The sequence below is a fragment of the Varanus komodoensis genome, unplaced genomic scaffold (genome assembly GCF_004798865.1).
Source record: "Varanus komodoensis strain SLA01 unplaced genomic scaffold, ASM479886v1 scaffold25, whole genome shotgun sequence".
NCBI classification, from domain to species: Eukaryota; Metazoa; Chordata; class Lepidosauria; order Squamata; family Varanidae; genus Varanus; species Varanus komodoensis.
This window is the reverse complement of record NW_025335661.1, coordinates 11,283,823-11,304,330: the sequence shown is the minus strand read 5'-3', so window position 1 is coordinate 11,304,330 and position 20,508 is coordinate 11,283,823. Positions and strand designations below refer to the sequence as shown.

Genomic DNA, 20,508 nt, shown 5'->3' with positions numbered 1-20,508 from the left:
TGTGGAATTTGTTGCAACAGGAAGTAGTGATGGACACGAATGTGAATAGCTTTAAATGGCATTTGGACAAATTTATGGAAGGAATGGCTATCAATGGCTACTAGCCTTACTGGCCATTTGTTACCTCCTTCACCAAAGGGGACATGCCTGCATACACCAGTTGCTGAGGTGGTTGGGAAGAGGAGGTCTTGACCCCAACCTGCTGGAGTGATCCTGTGGGCGGCTGACTTACCTCCATGAGTATAGAATTCTGAAATAGATAGACCTTTGGTCTGATCCAGCATGGCTTTTCTTATGTTCTTACTTTTGTTTGGCTTGCATTAGCTGTCTGTATGCTTTTGAATCTGAGGTAGAAACCGGTGAGAGCGTTGGAATTACTCAGTGGCCATTGGACACCTTTAGTCATCCTTTTGAACTGACAGTTAGGAGGCTTAAACGCTAACAAAATAATGATGTTTATAGGGAAAGTGCATTTTTATCCATCTTTGGAATTAGTTAATAGAGAACTGAATGTAATAATTAATCTGGAGCAAGATTGGTCACACCAAAGTCTCTGTGTGATCTAATAGCATAAAGATTCAAGCCCTGTGCAGATCCTAATTCCATTTACACATAATTCCATTCCACATGGTAGTGGTTTGGCATCATGGCTAGCTCTCTGCCCTGGCCTGACCTGCACATCTTGGAGATGATATCTACTGGGGGAGCTATCCATATACCTCATTTTTCCATTGCATGACATTACCTCCAAAGCATGGAGCTTGGACACAATGAACAAGTATGGTCATGACCCACAGAACACATGCAACTCCATAGAAAGTAGCTAAAATAGTATGGAACTAATCCAACTAGTATCCAACTTCTTTCCCATGAGTTAAATGGCTAATCCTCTGTCTGACCTACACCATACCAGAACAGCCTTCTCTGCTGCTAAGTAAGTAGTTTTTCCAAGAAGAGGGAGATTTTTTTAAAGGGAGAGGTCAAAGGAGAAGAAAAGGGCATGTAAGTGAATGTCTTAATGTGCATTCTAAAAAGCCATGTATGAATTTGTTAACTTGAATGCTTCTTGGAATAGTTTTCTGCCCATAGAAGTGAAGTGTGTGTTTCCACTTGAAAACAAAACTGTTTCAGGACTTGCTTATGGGATTAAGTAGCAAGAATTCTTTGCTATTTTTCCCCTAAAGTTGTAACAGGCAGTGAACAGAGAATGAATTCCGTTTGGTTCATCTCCATGGAGATTGGCCTCTCAAAACCTGAGACTGCTTTGCTTCCTACAGGCATTTTGGCAACCAGCTTCCTTTTCTGCAGCTGGCAAGTCTTTCCCCATTATTAGGAGCTGATCGGATTGTTAGTGGGAAACACCTCCAGCTGTTTGCAGTCCCTGGCATTTAAAAGTACTGGTTGGTGGCTGTGGGCCATGTGCAACAGGCAGGGATACAACTAAAGCTGCGATCTTGAGGCCATGACCAGGGCTCTGTAGCCCACATGGCCCAAAGCAAATTCCACTTTCTGTCTGTTGTTGTGATGGTGCTATTATTGATGTCAGTTTAAACAAAAAATTTCATATATTCAGAGTATGATTTAAAAACCAAATCACAGCTGTCAAACAGTGGTGAAGCCCAATGGAAGAGTTTTAAATTATGTCATGGTTGTTCTGGGTGGTGGTGGTGGAGAGAAGATAAATGTTAATTGTGTGCTTAACAACTGAAGGAATATACCTGGTCAGCTAAAGGGAATATCCATGCGATTTTTAAAGTCCAACTTCTTAAACTACCTAGCAGCAGTGTTCACTACAGTGGTGCACTATAAAATCCTCTGTAATAGCCCACGGCGGAGTTATATTGAAATATTGTATTTTGGTTCACTTGACTTATGTGTCATCTTTGGCAGCTGATTAGGTTTATAACAGCACCAGATTATTTCCTTTCTGTGACACATAATTTGGAATGTTGTTTGGGTTCATGGAAATGTGTTGATATTTGTTACATTGGATTAATTGAATACAAACTCATTCAATGGGTAATGGAGGTTTTTAATGTTTTAACTGAACAGTAATTCAAGTGTTCAGCACATAAAAACTTCCCTGCTGGGTTAGACCAAAGTCGATCCAGTCCAGCATCCTGTCACCACAGTAGCTATCCAGATGCCTGTGAGAAGCTCAGAAGCAGGACACGAGTGCCGTGGTGCCCTCCTGCTAGAGCTAGCTGCACACAGCAGCTGGAATCCAGAGGAATGTTGCCCCTAATCCTGAAGGGATCCTATAGCATTCATCACTAGTAGCCATTGGTAGGCTTTTCTCCCATGAAAGTGGCTAGTTGAAAGCTATTTGAGGCTGTCACCATATGCTGTGCCAGCAGATTTCATAATTAAGCTATGAACTGTGTGAAGAATTACTGTCATAATTTTCCTCACATTCAACATAACTGCTCTCACTGTTAGTATGAACCCTGAAAATCCTGATGGTTAGAATACAAGGTTTTGGAATGATTTGCACATTGGGATACACAATTATGCCTCAAATACTCTTTGCATGGCACAAGTGTTAGTGCCTGGTAAATTGAGTTATTGTATAATCCCAGCATCTTTTCTGAGAATCTTACGTGTTGGGATAAATACCCACTTCAGGCAAGGGAACAAGCCACTTCAGGCAAAGAATATATAGATTCAAGTGCATGTTGGCAGGAAAGCAATTTCAAAAAAGCTACGTAATGAGACATTGTTACAATGGATAACAAAGACACGGGTTGAAATTGTAAACACATTTCTTTCATATGGCTGCTGCTTTGGCCACATCAAAATAGTCGGCATGCCATCATATGCTACCACTCTGGGACAAAAGCAGGCACAGGAATAACATTAGGTCATTCTACCTTGTGGTGGAAAATGTAGTCTGGGAAGCAGTACTCCAGCTTGCATCTGGTTCTTGTCACTGGCTGAAAGTTTCTGCTGCAACTTGGGGAAAAGGGAAAGTAGCCAGCCACCACTTTCTCCTCTCTATCAAACTGTTCCCTCTTTTTACTGTGCTATATGTCAAATGTGCTTTGCTAGCATAAATAGAGGGGTTGTCTGTAGCAGAAGCCAACCACTTTTATTTATTTATTCTGAAAGCTGGAAACCTCCAAGGCATGCTTTCACATTTCTTCTGTCAAAGCTTGGAAAAAGCGAAACAGCAGGAGTCTTCATAAAGCCACCAGACAACTTTTTTTCATACCTTTTAATGGACATTACTTCCTACAAAGTTTCTAAATACCTGCCATTCTTCTTGGAACAGTGGAGGAATACTTCCCTTTCCCTCTTGACTCTTGTAAACCAGCCACTCTTCTCATCTCCATTTTCAGTGAGATTGTTTTTACTTAAGCACAACATCTCAGTCATTTGTACCTGTTTAATAGCTATGTTATCTAATTTCTTATATGTTCTGATTATCTGGGAGCTTCAGAGATCATTCTCTGGATCTCTTTACCATCAAACATCTGTCAGCTTTCTGTTAGAGGTCCTTCAGTGATGGTCCCCCATTTCTAGAATGCTCTCCTCAGAGAAGGCCCCCAATTTGGCTCCTCTTTATTTCCTCATTCTTAACTGTTGCTGATTCATATTACTGTTCACTTTATATGTTGTTCTGCTTTTAATTAGATGTTTTACTTGTTTTTGGTTGATTTTATAATATTTGTGGACTTTTTGTTGTAATTTGCCTTCATAATTTGGATTAAAATTTATTATCAGTGCAATTTCTGCCTCAGATGTGGAAGCATACCATACGTACACACCTTGGGTACTTGCTTATTAGCTTGCTTGCTATGGTGCAAGTTCTCATAATGAAATTCTGAGAAACAGTAGTGTCCTACAGCGTAAGACGAGCCATGCTAGATCAGACCAAAGGTCTGTCTAGTCTGTGATTTTCTTTCCACTGTGGTCAACCAGATGCCTATGAAGCCCACAAAGGGGACTTGGACAGAACAGCATCATCCCACTCCTAATCCCAACCACTGGTTTAGAGAGGAATGCTGCCTCTGATACCAGAGGTCACACATAGCCCTTATGACTTTCTCCCTTTGAGAGCTGCCCGTTACTGGATGTCATTACATCTAATGGCGATATTCTCCATGGTTCCATAATTTTCAGTTCCTTTCCTAATGATCCCCAGTGTGAAATTCATCCATGACAGTCTTCTATTGGGTTGATATTTCCAGCTTCTCCATTCTGGGCACATGTTAAACCACTCACAAGATCAAATCACTATGTGTGAAGCCATTGAAAAAGTCAACTCCCACTGATTTAAGAAGTTTTTTGAAAATCTGCCATGAACCATAAACATTTCCCACTTCAGAGAATTTTATATCTCTTTTCCAAGAAAACTCTTATCATGAGTTGCAGTATTCTTTGGCTGAATATTTGTGTGGAATTAGAGACATCTTAATGGATGATGTGAAGTGCTGCTGTACATTTTTACTCTTGTTTTCTGTGTTCAGGCAGGAATAGAGACTAGGTGTAGCAGTACATTAGTAATCATTTCCCCCATATCAGACACTGAAGTCTGAGTCTGAACAATATAAAGGTCACCAAGTTCGCCGTTAAAAGGAAGTGCACTTTTAAAGAAATATTAAATAGTTTATGACATTTCTAAGCTGCCCTTTCCACAGCTTACAAGAGAAGACTTAAAACTAAAATATAGTACATTTAAAACAGAGTAAATTTATTTCTTTTTGGCAGATGACTACATAATTTCTGTGAAATGGCTATATAACAAAAATAGAAAATTCATGTTTTCATTCTGTGAGGCGTATCAAGTTTCATTCTATGAAGCATATTAAGTTAGTCTTGCAAAGGCTAAGTTCCCCTCTTTTCCTACCTACTAAAGATTTTTATTTATAAAGGATGAAAAGTACCCAGATAAATAACATAATGGCCCTGAACAAGGCATTTCTTTGGCAGTAGAACTTGACCATGGCAGTGTGGCTTCTGTAATGGATTATAAGTAAGCAGTTACACATTGGTGGTTCCTTTTTAAGCTGACTCTGAAAAACCTTTCTTCACGCACTATCCTGACAGGGCTCTGTTCAATCATTATACATTACTTCTTCATCGAATCATAGAATAGTAGAGTTGGAAGAGGCCATGAAGGCCATTGGGTCCAAACCTCTGCTGTTGCAGGACACCAGGTTACACCATCCCACTCAGATGGCTGTTTCTCTTTTAATATATCTAGTGTGGGAGAGCCCACCACCTCTCCAAGCAGCTCTTTTATGAACTGTTTAGCCATCATGGAAATCACTTTTGTCTGTGGCTCCAACATTGAGATGCCTGGAATACATACCGTGTACAAAAAAGAGCAGTTTCTTTTCTATTTACACATCCTCAACCAAGCTCAATCATCGAGTCTTCAAAGTCAACATAATCTAGTGTCTACTTTTTGCCCTGACTTAATGAGAAAGCACCTTTATTCGTCCACTGCTTTGGCATTTCATGTGGCAATTTACTGGGGTGCAATGTCATAGTACGAAGTTTTATTTGGAAAAAGATGGAAATCTCCTTTATTAAATACTGAATAAGAACTCTACCCTACTCAATCACTTCAGGACATAGGAGTTGTTTTAGATATGTTATATGGGTCAAGCATCCCTACATCCTTAACTGAGAGAGAGAGAGAGAACGCATTATTGGGTGTGGGCTTTTTCAATGCCTCCTACGAGGTCTTTTGGTAACCACAGGATTCCCATATTTCAGGTTCCATATGGCACCTCTTCAGATTTGGTTCTTTCAAACCTTCCTTCCTTCTTCAAGCAGCAACTGTTCTCACCTTCTTATTCTGAAGCCTGTTGTGAGGACATTGTGATGGTCTCATTTATTGCAGAGAGTTTCTTTCCATATTTCTGTCCCTTTAAGGGTATTGACAGTGGATACAACACAGAGGGGCTGGGAAGCTCCTGCAGTGAACAACTCACCATTTAAGGAATCTGGTCCACAGTGAAATGTCTCATCACATTACCTTTTTAGAGTCTCTGGGATACAGAAACAAACTAGGGTTCAAGTTCTAGGGACAATACTATAGTTATGAGCATAAGAAGATATTTTGTGCTCTTTCAGTGGGGACTCAACTACAAGAAGTTTTGCTGTGTTTGCATCTGCAGCAGTTGCTTGAGAAACTGTGGAGGAGAGAAGAAATGGAGACCAGGAGAGGAAGGATGGCAGCAGGCCAAGGATCCTGGACTGCTGGAGTACTGGCAGCAGGGGAATACTTTTGGCAAGGCTGTGATGAAGGAGGAGGGAATGGAACAAGGCATAAATCTTCTTCATGCTTTAATAATGGATGTGTATGCCCAGAAAATATTTAAAGAGCTGGGGGGCAATTGGGGATAACTAAGAACTTGCAAAATATGAAGAACTGCAACATGAGCATACAGATGCAGCCACATCCACAAAGATGTAAAACTGTGATTCCAAGCCAAGAGAACAATTCTGGGCTTCTAGGTTTCTCATTGGTTTCAAAGGCCAATGAAACAGGTGTTGTCGAATGCCACAGTGTTCTTCCTCTAGTGTTTGAGCTTTGTACTTAAGGAAAGTGAAAAGCCTCTGCATTTGATTGATGGCACGTATTTTATTGATGGTATTTGTTAGAGGTGGCCCTTAGAGGCAAAGGGCAAGATGATGGCAGAGCAGTGATTTGCCTGACTGGAATGAAGTGAATAATTTGCTCCTGCTCCTTCACAATGACCTCTTTGATATAATGAATTGCAGTGCAATCATTGCAACTGGAAATGATGCTGTTTTACTGTCAGACTTTTTCTTGGGTATAGAGAGACAGAGTACGACACATTCTTAGTTATGTATTGTTGTGGTCCAAGACCTGCAATAAAACCTACAGTAACTTCATTGTCCCAAAAGTTGGCACACTTTTGTTACAATGTATCAGTTTCCTTCTACAAAGGAAGGGCAGACCAGAATGAGTGCTTATTATACACCATCTTGAAATAAGCAACTCATTTCGTGCTTTTCTCTTGGTAGAAAAGTGACCACAGCAAGGCATTTTGTATGTACCTGATACTGTGTTCTTAAGCGTTTCTTCTCAAATGTCTTCCTGCAAGTTTGTGCGAACTTTCAGCAACCCGAGAAAAATTCTGCAGTTCTGTGATATCCTTTGTTGCAGCAATCAGGGTCCTTCATAGAAACAGAGCGAGTCCCGGGCCATCTAGTCTGACCTCTGGCACCAGCTGGCTCCGCTCATGACATGCCCACCATGTGCATGTCAGATTCTGAGATCGCTTGCTCAGAATTTAAGCTGACTCAAGCATTTCAGCAGCAATGCACAATGCAGACCTCCGAGCTACACATCCTTCAGTCATCACCTCCACCACAACCCAATGAATGGTGCAGCTCCATAGGGTGGAACTTCTAGTCCTGAACTTATCAAGAATGAGTCAAGCAGAGGTGAAATCAAGGTTGCAGTGCACATGCAAAGAATCCTGATGGATTGGAACAAGCTCAGCCAAAACAACTCAAGGTCAACCCACGACCAGGGCGGGAATGCATTTGCACTCTCACCCCCATCTTCCACAGCAACCAATGTCTTCTACAATTATGTTTCACAGGCACAGTCCAGTACTCAGCAAGGTGGGAACCTCTGCTTTCCTCGAGGCAGTTTCTTACACTTATAACTGTGGATTATGGGACAATGATTGTTATGTGAACCCTAATCCTCTGCTTCCTTCTTTGCCTGCTACTAGCTCGAATGGACAGAACCAGCCCTGTCATTGGGCAGAGTGGAACAGCCATGTTGGGAAGCAGGTGCCGTGGGCTGGGAAGTCCAGGAGAGACAAAGCTGTACTTGCTGTACTTGAGGTCTGTTGTCCTCATGCACAGCCTGTTCCAATTTGGCCATGGAATTGGGGGCAATGGGAAGTGCATCACCTTGTCTTCTGGGAGCAAAGCATCTTGAGTAGGGAAACGCAGAATGTTCTGCCTCTAGTGCTTCCTTGCCCTAGCTAGGAACAGCAACACAAGCCAGACTCGGCTCAGACATCCCTTCACCCTTTGAGCTTAGCAGTAACTGGCGGAAATGCACTCTCCCAGCAACTTTATATTGCTCCTTCTTGAAATGCAAAGTATGTTAGCTTTGAAGTGGGACTTAAGTTCCATTCACTGAACAAAAAACCAGCTCCCAAGGAGAGGAAAGCTGCTAGGTATGGCTCAAATCAGCTGTGAGGAGTGCCAAAATTTACCATAACTCCACCGAACACACAGGGCTGAACTCTCCTGGTCCCCCTCCCTCCAGAAACTGGATGCAAATGCCATCATGTTAAAACCAAGCTTTTTTTTTGAGCTCCATGTATCAGAGGACAAATGCCCTTTCCTAGAACTTCAGCATAAGAGGGGCTATTTTCAAAGAGTTAATTTCATACCAAACGGTCATTTTGTTGATGTAAAAGGCATTGGGAACACTCCAGTTAAGCTCTGAAGAATTGTTGAGTGAATCATTGGTGCCATCGGAGAACATTGACTGTCACAGGTGCTTGGCACAGAAGTGCAACAACACAACAATGAGCATAAAGCATGTTAGACCACAGGATTATGGTAATTTGAGCAAGTACAGAAAGAACACACAATTTGGTACTCACCATACAGCTAAGCATTCTTTAGGGCCAAACCAGGTATAAAACACAAGACACAGCCATACCTTTATGGTTGATGAAAGCTGTATGCCTTTCATCTTGCCTTGTATCTATGCAGTGATAGAAGACCACATTGCATCTGGTTTATATCACAGGAAAGATTAAAGTGATATGGAGTAGCAGCAACTCTGTATGTTTAGTCTGCCCCTTAGAATCTCAGTGTTTGCATTTTAGGGGAATAGCCAATTTCTAGCTGATGTTGCTGCCAAGGTAGTCTTGGAAATGTGTGAGGCACGGCAAGGATTACAGTGGCCAAGAGCTGGTGTTCAGTGTTCTACCAAGTTCCGTCCACCCTCCCATGACAAATAGAAGCAAAATAAACACACAGGTTTACATAGGATTTAGCTTTGCTCAATGCAAAATGTGCATTTCCTTGGAGCAGAATACTGCATCATCATCATCATCATCATCATCATCATCATCTATTATTATTCATAGATTTCAAGCAGTTCTGCAGATTGTGTACTGGCCCTAAAAGCCCACATTGTTAGCCAAACCTGTAAACAAAGTCCATGCACATTCAGTGTGGCAGTCAGGGAAAGAGTAATTTACAATCTTACTTATCTTGTCACCCCATAGGAAGAATGCATTAACAGCCTTTGGTGTCTTCCTGATTTTTAAGTGCATATTGTATGTTCTACAATATTTACTTTTTTCTCCCTTAATCATTTAAATGGCTACACAGTTAAGATAATTTGAAGTCACTAACCTCTGTGTCCCCTCTTGGAGTTCCTCCAGGGGCATGGCTTAGGCACCAAGACCTTCCCACTGGAGGAGACCCTTCGGGGGACACCCCTGCTCCTGCCCATGGACTCAATGTACTGTATGCAGGACTGCCACTAAGGCTGGTCTCAAAGCTGAAGCCAGTGCAGAATGCAGGAGCACAGCATGCAAATCCTCTGCTGAGGGCATGGCACTGACTGCTTATTGACTGTGGGGCCGGGTTTAAGGTTTTGATACTAGTATCTAGAGCCCTAAGCAGTTTGGAGCCAGGGTGCTTAAGATAATGTCTTCTCATGCATCAGCCTACCTGGTCACTTAGGTCATTACCTGGTGTACATCTGGTGATCCATACATTCATGGATCTGAATGTTTCTATGATTGCTCTTGGGGAGTTTTCCGGGACCATAGCTGGCTATGATGTTCAAGCTCTGGTTGAATTCTGGAATGGAATTTGGATGAGGCACTGAACACAATCAGTCACTCTTGAGTATCCTCTCCCATGGAGTGAAGCCATATGGGTCCACAGTTCCCCATGACACTGTACACACTGCAGGTTCCACTGTCTTGAAATGTTGACTAGAGCAACACTGGTGGAGAAGTAGGAACAAGTTTGATAAAACATGGTCCAGAGTTTCTTTTAGAGACTGCTTCGTGGCAGTGAGGATGGTAAAGAAACTGTACTTCACCCACCACGATTGCATCTGCACAGAGAGCTTTACTGGATGGCTGGAGCCCTGTTACACTCTGGCCTGCAAGAAAAAAAGAGGATAACCACTTAATTGCCTGTTGTGAACACTTGTGGAATATTTTACAGATAAAACTGATTGTGTTGACTTGGGAATCACTGTTAATACAGGTCTAGTGGGTGAAACTTTCTCCCTGCTTGTCTATTTACAATGGGTACTTCTTCATTCGTACAGCCCAAAGATGTGAACAAGATCCTTAGAGAAGGAGCCCCACGACCCTTAGGTCCTTGCCCTTCCTACCTTATAAAAGCAGCCAGGCAGGGGAGGCACTGTGTGGAATTGTATCATTCTAAATTTGTGATGGATGCTGACTGCAGGTTGGGAGCACATTGCTCCTACCAATGGCTGCGCCCCCATCTACTTCTTAATTTAAGTAGTGGCAATCCATTGCATGGTTTTACATGAAAACAAGTCACAAGGAGTATACAGTTTGATTTTCAGTAAAACAAAACTCTTGGGAAGAGAGTAAGGGAACATGTTTGTCTGAAAACTAAGTATGTAGTCTGTGCTCACCTTGTTTCAAGGCATAACCATTATTGCATTTTGCTGCCTCAGCACTCCAAATTCTGGCAGCAGATTTGGTGATGCTGCAATGGTCAGGGTCACGTGTTGCTCACCTGTGCTCTAAATATAAAATTGCATTTGAAATAACATCTGTTTGTGAAATGTCATTTAAATCCTTACAATGTGCGGGACAACATAGCCTTGAGCTCTGTTTCTGCTTGGAAAGAAAGACAGACTATGCATTTAATAAATAATTATTTCTGTTTTGAATGTTTAATGGAGAAAACACTTTTAACACATTTCCCTCTGTTCCTTCAAACTTCAGCTATGATGTTATATTTGCTGGGGGACCTGAGGAGTTGTTAAGGAAGTTCCAGCAAGCTAATCACAAAGTAGTATTTGCAGCTGATGGCCGGATATGGCCGGATAAAAGACTGTCAGATAAATATCCAGTTGTTCGCAGTGGAAAACGATTCCTTAATGCAGGAGGTAAGCTGTACTTGTGGAAAATGAAGCTTTTCTTTAACTGTTTTTAGAAAAAACACACACACATCTTTGTTCTCTCACTGTCATAAACTTGCATACAAATTCATTTTTTATCTGTTACACTTTTGGAGGGTTTTCAAGGTGAAATGCAGGGTAAATTATGAGTAACCATGTCTCCAGACATGCTCTTTTTTACCCTCCTCAACGCTGGAATATGGAAGATAAAGAAAAGAGTGGGGGGGGGAGTGGGTGTGAGGGTAACTCTATGGGAAAAACCACTGGCAGACTGATGCATCTTAAAGCCTGTATTCAAACCAGTAAACTTGAAGGAATACAAGAATCTGGTGCAGAGCAGGGGAAATGTTGAGGCAATATCTGCTCCATCTTTGCTTCTCTCACTCTGCAATGCAGGTAGGTGGCTGGTTCCAGAAGTCTATCAGGGTGGAAGTGGAGCAGACTGGGGCATCTGTAGGACACTGATGGGCTCTGTCTTCTTCCCTTTCCCACTTCCTGAAGCACTCCCTTTCTCCCATCTCTCCATGGCCTTTTCAAACCCTGGAGAAGCAGCCAGTATGGTTCTTTCTGTGCTTGCTGCAAAGAGGTGGAGAAAGAGTGAAGCAAGAATCCCCAGCTCCAAGGTGACAGCTTTGTTTTTGCCCTTGGGTTTGGAAATCCAAACACTTCCCTGAGAGACAGTGTGGTGCAGTGGTTAGAGTGCTGGTCTGGACATGTGGGAGACATAGCTTCTGGTTCCCACTCAGCTATGAAGCTCATTGGGTATTATAGGCCAATTACAGTTCTTAGCCCAGCCTCCTTGTTGTGGAGTTGTAGGGTGGTTTTTGTAGGGTTCCATCAACTCTAACCAGCATGCTGTGACTTTTTTGCATGCAGGAAAAGTTCACACTTCATGTTTTAGGACAGTTCATCTCACTCTTTCATGGAATAAAGATAGCTTCGAAGGGTTGACATGTTTACAAGTAGACATGTAAGGATTGCATAGGATTGGACTTTTTTCTTGCCTACTTCCCTTTCTTCTGATGACAGCTGGAAGAAAAAGCTTCATGCTCTGTCCTAGAGTCTGATTTTTCTCTCAAGAGCGATTAACAGGACAAGAACCATGGCTGGAGGATTTTTAAAAAAGTTATATGGAGGGGAAAACCTAACTAAAATATAAAGAAAGCAGAGTGATTCAGGAGCTAAATAGTGCCCACTTCTTGAAGAAAGCTCTGCCTGAAAATTGATGGGTAAATTTCATATAGGCTCTCAAAGGGATGTTAATGTTTGCATAAAGTTTGAAATTGGATCCTGGAAAACACAGAAAACTCACTATTGAGTACACATTATGACATAAGTGTTTATTTAGTTGAATCTGAATGATTTCTTGCAGGATTTATTGGTTATTCTCCATCTGTAAACAGCATTGTACAACAGTGGGACCTCCAAGATAATGATGACGATCAGCTTTTTTATACCAAAATATATATTGACCCACTGAAGAGGGTATGTACAACCTACTCTTTGCTGATTCTTGTGATCTGGAGTACATCTACTTTGCAAAGAATTGCCCCAAATGTTTGCACTTCTGGCTTCAATAGGGCCAGCTGAAAAATTCAGAAAGGCACGCAGTCTATTTTTACATTTAATGCCATGGTTTGCTGGATTGGTAGTATTCTATAAGTACTTTTGAGTATGCGGAAAATACATTTCTTCATTTTGAAATGTGTCTCAGGTTGAATAGCACAGTGTAATCTAGAGCTCAGATAAAGGATGCTTTCATTTGTTCAGAGTTCTCAAAAATTTCATTGGTATCCTAAAATGAAAGCCCGTGTCAAGTTTAAGAACGTTGGATTTCTACAGTTACACATCATTGGTTCAGTTCCAGCAGTTGCAACATTATGTCTATGGAAAGAGGAAATTATGTATGTGTCCCCATGTACATGAAAATTGTACATATACATTGATGCTGCATGTGTAATTCTTCAGTGTCACATATGGAGATATGCATGGAGACTCCTTTAAAGGAAGTGAGAATCCTTTTTTTATAATAAGTTTTATTTGAGAAATTATACAAAAACAAAAAGAGAACTACAAACAACATCCATGATCAAAAAACATCGAGCCCACTGAGTCAGCCCCCACATCTTTCTTTTTCTATCTATAATAACTAAAAAACATATTTAAGTCTATGTGAAGTCCCGTTTCTCTAGCCAATAATAAAAAGATTGCCAAGTTTGATAGAAGTGGAAGTGAGAATCCTTGAAAGCAGCTGTTCAGGTGGGGAAGCAAGTGGTTGGATTCAACCTGACTCATACCCCATTCCCCTTTCAATGAGAAATCTCGAGGCATAACAAATCAGCATTGATTGATTACAATGTTTAGCAGCCTGTCTTTCAGAATGCAAAATTCTTCTAAGGTGCTTCACAAGTAATATCAAACATGTAAAAGTATACTATCAACACATAACAGGTCATCAGGATCTTTCTCATAGGGTGGCTGAGGAGATGGATTGCTGAAAAGACGGTGCTTGCTGTCATCTTTGTCTGCATCACTGTCCTGGCCCTTTTTTTGAAAAAGATGCTCTTGTCTGTGAAGCTAAAGTTGCTCTTCATATGCTATTTTGGATTGGAACAGCGAGTTTTAGGATTTAGACACCCAGAATATAAAGCTAGTACATGGACACTGCATCAATTTCAATTTGAAGTACACAGTTCTGAGATTTCTATAGAAGTGGTCCCTAGGAACATGTTCTGCTGATCTCTTTTGCAAACCACAGATAAAGAATCCCAGTTTGTATATAGCAGCCATATCGGTATTGGAATCACTAATATTATTCTGTATGTATCATGATACATTTTCATCTTGTATTCTGTGTTTTTTAAAGCTGCTAATCTGCTAGTGTTATTTTGGAAATTCCTCTGTGGCTATATGCTGCCAGATCACCATTCTTTGAGAAGTCATGAACTTTATTTGTTTAGCTTAGAAAACAAGACTTCAGTGCTAGGGTGATATAAACAGTTTTCCAATTAAGTCACAAGTTCTCGATGAAGGATAATCTGTGAGACATGCTGAACTGTAAAGAAATGTTAAGTGTTAAGAAAGATCTGGCTAAACAAATAAGTCTCTGAAAATGAATCGTCAGTGAGGTATGCTGCCATGGTTTTTAGATAGTTTACATTTGTCAACATGTTTAAATTCAGTTAATACTATCCTGGATTTTACAGTGCCTCCTTTAGCATATTTTTCTGTTTTTTCATCTTAGGAACATATTAATATCACCTTGGATCACAAGTGCAACATTTTCCAGACTCTAAATGGAGCTGTTGGTATGCATGATGAAGTGCCTATTGAGTGATGTCTTCCTTGCCTGTGTTCTTTTATCTGTTACCTGATAGATTCAAGGGTCTATTTGCACATCATATTTAGTTGTAGGTCTTGGACATATGGTTTTTCACCAGAAGAAGAGGTTAAATACCATCTAGGAGATCCTGCAGTTATTGGAACATTCCTGACCTTTACAAATTAAAACCACTTTAAATACAGTAACTCAAAGTAGGAGGAGGAGGAGTGGTAAGAAGAAGCAGGAGGTCTGTGCACATTTTTTCCCAGGAACAATCTTAAGGGAAATGATACAATCTAAACAAGCTTTCATTTGCCAAGCAAGTGTAGGAGAAAAGAAATCTTTTCTTCAGAAGTCTGAAGAAGGAGATTGTCCACTGAAATAAACAGGATCTGTAGATACAGAAAATTTGATCATCATCTAGTGCTACTTAATATTTACTGTGATACAGTCTGCTGATTTTTGGAATGAGTGACTTGAGGATTGTATGGTTGAGTGAGAAGAAATAAAGAAATACGTATAAAAGTGGATTCTCAAGATAATTCAAAGATAACTGTGTCATCCTTGTTTGAGTAAAATAAGCGTGATGTATTGATTTTCTGGTATAGATGAAGTTCTTCTGAAGTTTGAAGAAGGAAGAGGTCGAGCTTGGAACTCAGTGTATGATACTATGCCAGTCACTCTTCATGGAAATGGCCCAACTAAAGTAAGTGACAGTGTCTTCATTTCAGTGTAGACTTTTCAGTGGGAGCAAAAGCAAATTGAAATTGCAGCAAAATTCTTGTTTGTAATATAATAAGAATTAATTAGGAGTGACAAGAGGACCCTCTGCCTCACTACATCATGCCCAGTTTCCATCCACTTCAGTTGAGTGAGTGCAACAACAGAGCTCTGCAGGGTGGGCTTTTAACTGAAAAGGGTTTATTATCCACTTGAACTGACTCAAGCTGTTTTTCGCTCCCTTCCCTAGCTTAATCTCCACTACTTTGGAAATTATATACCCAATGGCTGGACTCGTGAATCTGGATGTGGTGTCTGTGATTCAGATTTACTAGATCTAGACACACTTCAGGTAAGTATGCTTCATGTAGCTGAATTATGTCATAAGCAGAACTATGTAATCATGATGGCAGCATTGTCCACGATGTGGCTTCATATGCACCTAAGTGGTGGGGCTTCTGCTTCCTTTTCCAGTCTCTCCCTCCGCCCCTGCCCATTGTTCCTTCACCAGTACTTCCTGTTCTCTTGCACCCTCTGCCTTTACTACTTCCCCATGACTTTTAATTAGCATTGCATCTTAGCCATGTAAAGTGGGATCTTGGTACTGGTAAAAATCAAAGTTCCAACTATTTTTTAGGAACAGTTCCAAATCTTTCAGGAACAGTTGGAACACTACCAAGTTGATTACCTGTAGATTTCTGCTCTGGGAAGACCCAGTGAGGATAGTGCAGTCTGTAGTTTCTGTTTCATTTAGTTAAAATACAATGGAAGGGCAATTCTTTACTATTTGACTGTTAAGGCATCCCAGAAAAACTCCTTATTTTGATGCAAAATTTTTAACTTTACTCATTTCTGCTATTTTCCAAATCCTTCCTCAGTCTGGCTTTTCTCCCATCTACATGCATGCATTTGTCACCATGGCTTTTCTTGTTGTTGTGATAATAGGGCAATATTCAAGGTTTCCACAGGGAAAGAAATATGGAAGTCAGGGACTAATGGAATAATTTTATTGATTTATTTATTGATTTCATTTATGTACCACCCAATAGCTGAAGCTGTCTGGATGGTTCACAACAATATAAAGGAGAATGCAGGCAGCCACAAGAAAAAGCCAAGGACAAAAATGGAATTGTAGAGAGAAGCAGGGTTAAATAAAAGCAGAGACTGAGTTAAAGAGTGGGTGGAAAAAGAGGATAAGTTGAGAAGCTGAGATTGAGGAAAGGTGACTGACAGCTAAGATGTCTGAGGAATAGTTCGGATCCAAAAGCGATATCATGTCAAGGTGAAACTTAAGGCTGAGTCTTCAGTGGGGTACCAGTGTTCTCATGGAGCTCTCTCTTGATGCCTGCTGGCTTGGTTTGCATGCCATTAATATTTTTATTTTTTAACTGTGATCCTGGAATGTGCTAAGGCAAAGGACTACCCACCTGTGCTAGTTATGTACACAAAATAGTAGTTTTGTGTTTTGGGGCTCAAACCGCACCCCTGTCTTATGCTTAAGTTCACAGGATGATGATGATGATGATGATGATGATGATGAGTCTCAGAAGGTTGCTTCTGCAGACTGAATTTTTTGAGAATGGCTGTGCTTTCCCATAGCGGTCTTTTTGTGAGAGCACTCATGGCAGACTCTCAAAATTACAAATTTCAAGCTCTCCCACTAACCCAGAAAGGTTGGGAACCCTTGTCTTCTGAATAGGAAGGTACATAACAGGGAGGAGATATATATATATATAGAGAGAGAGAGTGCAAAAAGCTCTTGGAGGATAGGGAACTTCAGCTGAGGAAGCCCAAAGGAGTACAGTAGGATGTGGGTCTCTGCTGACATATTAATTTGGTAGTAAAACTATAAAAGCTTTAAAACTTATGTTCAAGAAGGCCATTGTGGCATAATGTTTAAACCATTGTAGCAGGACTCATGAGACCTGGGTTCTTACCCCGTTTGTCAATGGAGCTCACTGAGCGACCTTGGATCAATCCATCTAAGTTGCGAAGGGATTTTTGCAAAAGGAAAAAAGACAAGGTATAAATGTAATAAATAAATAGAAATATGTAGTTGTAAATATTGTAATTGTCTTAAGGCACAATTTGAGGGAGGGAAAGAGAAAATGCATTGACCATAACCTGGTCCATCTAAAGGTTGAAAGAAAGAAAAAATGGTGCTTTTTAGGATAAGCAAGATGGCATGTCTTGTGGTTTCACAACTAGATACTGACTTTATGAAAATGTAGACAGATATCTTAGGCAGAGGGATCTTGGGGTGTGTGGAATTAGCCAGTCCCTTTCTTTATTTAGTTTCAATCTGAAGTGCTGTTCAATCTGTTTCCAAGTGTTTATATAAAGTGTCTAGTACTGAACTAGAAACATAATGTTGTCCTGGGACATTCTTGTTCATGTTGTTGTAGTACATTCTTAGTCTTTGCTGATTTGACTGTACAGAACGTTTTGCAACTGCGAAATCTTGCACAGAAAGAGCCCCCATGGGAACACTGAAAATATTGAATAGATATAAGTAGAACCATCCAGTTCTGTTCTTGAAAAGTCTTGGCAGATCTGGATTTTCTAACAAATGAGAAGTTGATAGTCTTCCCTGAAATGATCCTAGGATATACGAAGGGAAAAATTATGGATTCCAGTAGCTTTGCTGATGCAGTAGAACAGGGGTCTCAAACTCGCGGCCCGCGGGCCAATTGCCGGGACGGGCGGGGCACGGGGGAGGGGCCCTGCGGCCTTCAAAGTGCTGGCGGCATCTGGGCCGGCTGCGGGATGAGCGGCCCACCCCCACCGCGGTGGTGGAATACTTGGTGCGGCCCAGCCTCACCCAGACTCTACTTCCAGCGGCCCCCAGGTACGTTGAGATTGAGACCCCTGCAGTAGAACATTCCACTCAGCAGCATTTTGTGAATATTGGTACCCATCCTGCCTTTAGCATGTTGAGTTCCGTGGAAGCATGGAACAGTAAACCTACAAACTTGGCACATAATCCTTTTCAGTGCTGAATTAGGCGATGCCTCTACAAGAATTAAGAAATGCTTTCAAGATAGCAATCTGCACCAATATTTAATGGGATTGTTGTATGTTTTCTGTTAAAATCATTTTATTCGATTTCATTAATATATGGAGGAATCGTGATTTAAAACTGCAATTAAAAATGCTGTTCAAAGTTGTAACTTGTATAAAATGATGAAGGAAAAAACTATGTTGTGTGCTCACAAACTTGTAATTTATTTTACAAAATATATTATGGGGTTCATTTTTGTTGAATGTAATACTGGGTCAGACTTTGAAGTAAACACTTCACATTTTTTTCCACATGCTGTATTTGTAGGAGATTCCAAAAGTAACAATTGGTGTTTTCATTGAACAACCAACTCCTTTCCTGCCTAGATTTTTAGACATATTGTTGAATCTGGACTATCCAAAGGAAAAACTTAGCTTCTTCATTCATAATAATGTAAGTACTTTCTAAATGGTGGTACAATGGTATGTGGCAAATGAGCAGTTATTTCTGTAAAGTAGTAAGCGAATCTTATGTGCTAATTCGTCCATTCTACACCAATGTATTGTCATGTTAAAATCAATATAAAGCTTTTACAGACTTGGTTTCTATGGTGCTTGAAAGATCATTTTAGAGATTTGCAGGGGGGAAAAACCTGCATCCACAAATACTAAATGAACCCTGCAGATCATTACTGATACCCACTGGTTTATATCTTATATCCAAATTCCTGGGAAGTGGAAACTGTAGTGCTAACCAACAGAAGTGTATTTTTGCAGTGTGTGTGTGTGTGTGTATGGGTGTGTGTGGAGAGGGTGGAGATTGTGCTATGGAAGACATTTCCTAAGTTTTAGAACAAAAGCCATGCTGGATAAGAACAAAGGTCCATCTAGTCCAGCATTCTGTTCATACAGTGACAAATCAGCTATCCACAGAATCGAACAACAGGATATGAGTACAACAGCACAGTTTGGGATGGGGATTATATTTGGTCATGAGTAGGCTCCAGAGAAGGATTTGATATCAGAAAATATTCAAACTAAAATTATATCCCGTTTAAATCCTATATTTGGTATTCTGAACAGAAAATAGAAAAATCGAAAGCATTTTTGAAAAGGCCTCCTGCTTTTCAACATGATTTTCTTTGACCATTGTGCACCCAGTCTTTATGCAAAAAGTATTCTTTGGATAGATTTTGAAAAGTGCTAGAACAACTTCCTTTGTTATAGTTGGAATTAAAAAGAAGCAATGGGTGAGTGAGCAGGGCATAAATTTATTCTCTGTTTGCCCTGTGATTCCTCAAACCATTAATAACAGTGCTACAGTATAAATACAAACTTTATATTCTGCCCAAACCAGGAATTGTAAGAGGACATTTTAGAGGAGCCAGTTAAAATGTCTTCTGATCCTTTGCTGTTTGCACACCTAAACCACACATTTCTTTCTTTTCTCTTTATACACTGTATATCTGGGATTCCTTTTAATTCCTTTCAGGCATTTGTTTGAGCTTGTTCCAGGTGCATAATCTTGCATGGGCAACTACCTGCAAGGGAAGAGATAGCATTACGGTGGCATACTGCATTGCCAATCTGTGTGCGTTTGCTTCTGTGTCTGGAGCAAGTCTATGTAGGTAGCCTTATTTCAGATTCTGAAACAAATGCCTCTTGGCCAGAGATGCTGCTGCCATAAGTCACCTTCCTACACATGTGAGATTTCTGCATGGACTGAATAACTAAAATTGACCCTTACCAAGTATTCTTTCAAATGATTTGCTTCTCTTCACCTCCTCCACACATCCCTCCTTTTATGTTAAAAAACATACTCAAGATTCATTTGGTTGAGCTAGTTTAGGTCTAACAATTCTTGGCCTTTTCATTCTTCAGTGTTTAATTTCATTTTATGTTTTATGGTTGGTCCATTATTTTCCACATTTGATCATAAAACCATTGGTTGCAGTTGGTCTTGTGTGTTTTGCTAATGCAGTTTCTTGCTAATAAGGTCATCTTATCATTGCTTTGTTTGTGTGCTACCTCATGATATAGTTAGGGAGAAATCCTAGTGCTGGTCTAGTGGCTGTACATGACTGTTTCCCTCCTTCATTTCTCCATCCTATATAAGCACAAGACAACCAACCCAGACTTCATCCTCCACAACACTTCCGATTAGGACAGTGACAGTGCAATCCTATATATGTCTACTCTGAATTAAGTCCTCTTGAAGTCAGTGGAACTTCTATCCGTTGCAGCTTGAGGGAGAATATGAGCAAAACCAGAGAAGGAAGCATAATTTATTCTAGACTTAATGGCTCAACTACCTGGAAGCTATTTC

General features: G+C 40.6%; 1 protein-coding gene across 2 annotated transcripts in view; it reads left to right on the top strand.

Annotated features, from left to right (window-relative positions):
• PLOD2 (procollagen-lysine,2-oxoglutarate 5-dioxygenase 2) overlaps window positions 1-20,508 on the top strand; it is a 62,327-nt gene that overhangs the window by 24,317 nt on the left and 17,502 nt on the right. For both annotated transcript variants that reach the window (XM_044432890.1, XM_044432891.1), the window contains exons 4-9: window positions 10,965-11,128; window positions 12,513-12,625; window positions 14,385-14,448; window positions 15,071-15,168; window positions 15,433-15,534; window positions 18,511-18,636. In XM_044432890.1, coding sequence (XP_044288825.1) covers window positions 10,965-11,128; window positions 12,513-12,625; window positions 14,385-14,448; window positions 15,071-15,168; window positions 15,433-15,534; window positions 18,511-18,636 — 667 coding nt within the window. The remainder of the gene's footprint in view (window positions 1-10,964; window positions 11,129-12,512; window positions 12,626-14,384; window positions 14,449-15,070; window positions 15,169-15,432; window positions 15,535-18,510; window positions 18,637-20,508) is intronic.